The sequence below is a fragment of the Poecilia reticulata genome, linkage group LG10, assembly GCF_000633615.1.
Source record: "Poecilia reticulata strain Guanapo linkage group LG10, Guppy_female_1.0+MT, whole genome shotgun sequence".
Classification (NCBI taxonomy): Eukaryota; Metazoa; Chordata; class Actinopteri; order Cyprinodontiformes; family Poeciliidae; genus Poecilia; species Poecilia reticulata.
In genome coordinates this window covers 2,166,963-2,168,265 of record NC_024340.1, presented here as the reverse complement: position 1 = coordinate 2,168,265, position 1,303 = coordinate 2,166,963, and the positions used below count along the sequence as shown (strand labels likewise).

The 1,303-nt window shown below is 50.2% G+C and overlaps 1 protein-coding gene across 1 annotated transcript in view; it reads left to right on the top strand.

The window, feature by feature from the left end:
• Positions 1-415: 415 nt before the first annotated feature.
• The window catches only part of stc2a (stanniocalcin 2a), an 8,419-nt gene continuing 7,531 nt past the window's right edge, over positions 416-1,303 (top strand). Inside the window, exon 1 of the mRNA XM_008419551.2 lies at positions 416-842. Within this exon, the coding sequence (XP_008417773.1) occupies positions 704-842 (139 nt within the window). The 5' untranslated portion in view covers positions 416-703. The remainder of the gene's footprint in view (positions 843-1,303) is intronic.

The following is a 1,303-nucleotide window of genomic DNA, read 5'->3' as shown; positions in this document are numbered from 1 at the left end:
CCCCTGAGTTTTTGTCATCGCAAAACTTGCACTGGCTTCCCTGGAGTCACTTGTAAAGCTTTGTGGTTGTTTCACTCGCTGTTTTATGAGTGATTTAACAGGCTGCAGAGTGTACAGCTGAAAAGTTACAGGTACATTTTGCCCCCTTCGTCTTAAACAAACCAACTTTTTTTTTTATTTTTATTTTAAGAGTGCAAAACTCTCAAGGTCTCCCATACCGTCTCAAATGCAAACTATCTTCAGACCAGATATTCCATCACTGACAGACCTATAGTTTTTTTTTTTGAATCACTGCAGATCATCGACGTTGCCATAAGACGCCAGTTTTACTGCAAAAAGGATACTTTTAAAGTGGACACTCCCCTAAAACCTTGGACGCGGATTTCTAGGACTCCGATTGGCTGCGATGCCCCGACCGACAACACCTGCTTAACTCCTTCATCCAAATTGACACCCGGGGCTCTAGAGAAATATAGGCAGCATCCCTTCCAGCTCATGCATTCAGTCCCACACAGCTGCTCCATGACACACCGAGTCGCAGCTGCGCCGATCGCTGATCCAAGGTGAACCCTCGCAGACGCACACACTAACACACAGACACACACACACAGACACGCACGCACGCACGCATACACACACAGAGAGACACGCACTCTCTCTGTCGGATCTTTGCCGGGAACGGAGGCACACCGTCGGAGACGCAATGCTGGTCAAGCTGGCCGTGGCGCTGCTGGTTTTGTCAGTGCTGGAGCAAGCGGTGGGATCGGATAATATTGATTTTCACGAGCTGCCCCCGGAGAAGCCCGCCAGCCAGAAAGGACGCCTCTCCCTGCAGAACACAGGTAAGACGGGGAGGTATCCGCAGAGAGACGGAAAGGGGAATTTGGATGAGGAGGAGGGGGGTGCCCGGGACACGTGTTTCTGTAGCTGCAAATTAAAGCATGCCGGGAGGCACGGTTGGGCAAACTCCCGAGATCCGCAATTTTGGCTTAAATTCCGTCGCTTCGCGTTGAGTGACTCTTCCCGACTCCCATGAAAGGCGATATTTTGTAAATACTCCGAGACGGAAATTCAATGCGTTGGTAAACTATTAATAGAATGGCACAAGGTGATAGGTAATCCATACGGCTGCACTTCTAGGTGAGGGCGCGCTCCGGCGGGCGTGCGCGCGCGCGTGCGTGTCCTAGGTGTCCTAACAGTTATCTGAAGAAAACCTTTTTTCTTTTGCATGTGCGGCTCTTGTCGCGGATCGCTGCTAAAGACAAACTAATGCATCTATAATCTCCATAAAACACAACCCCCC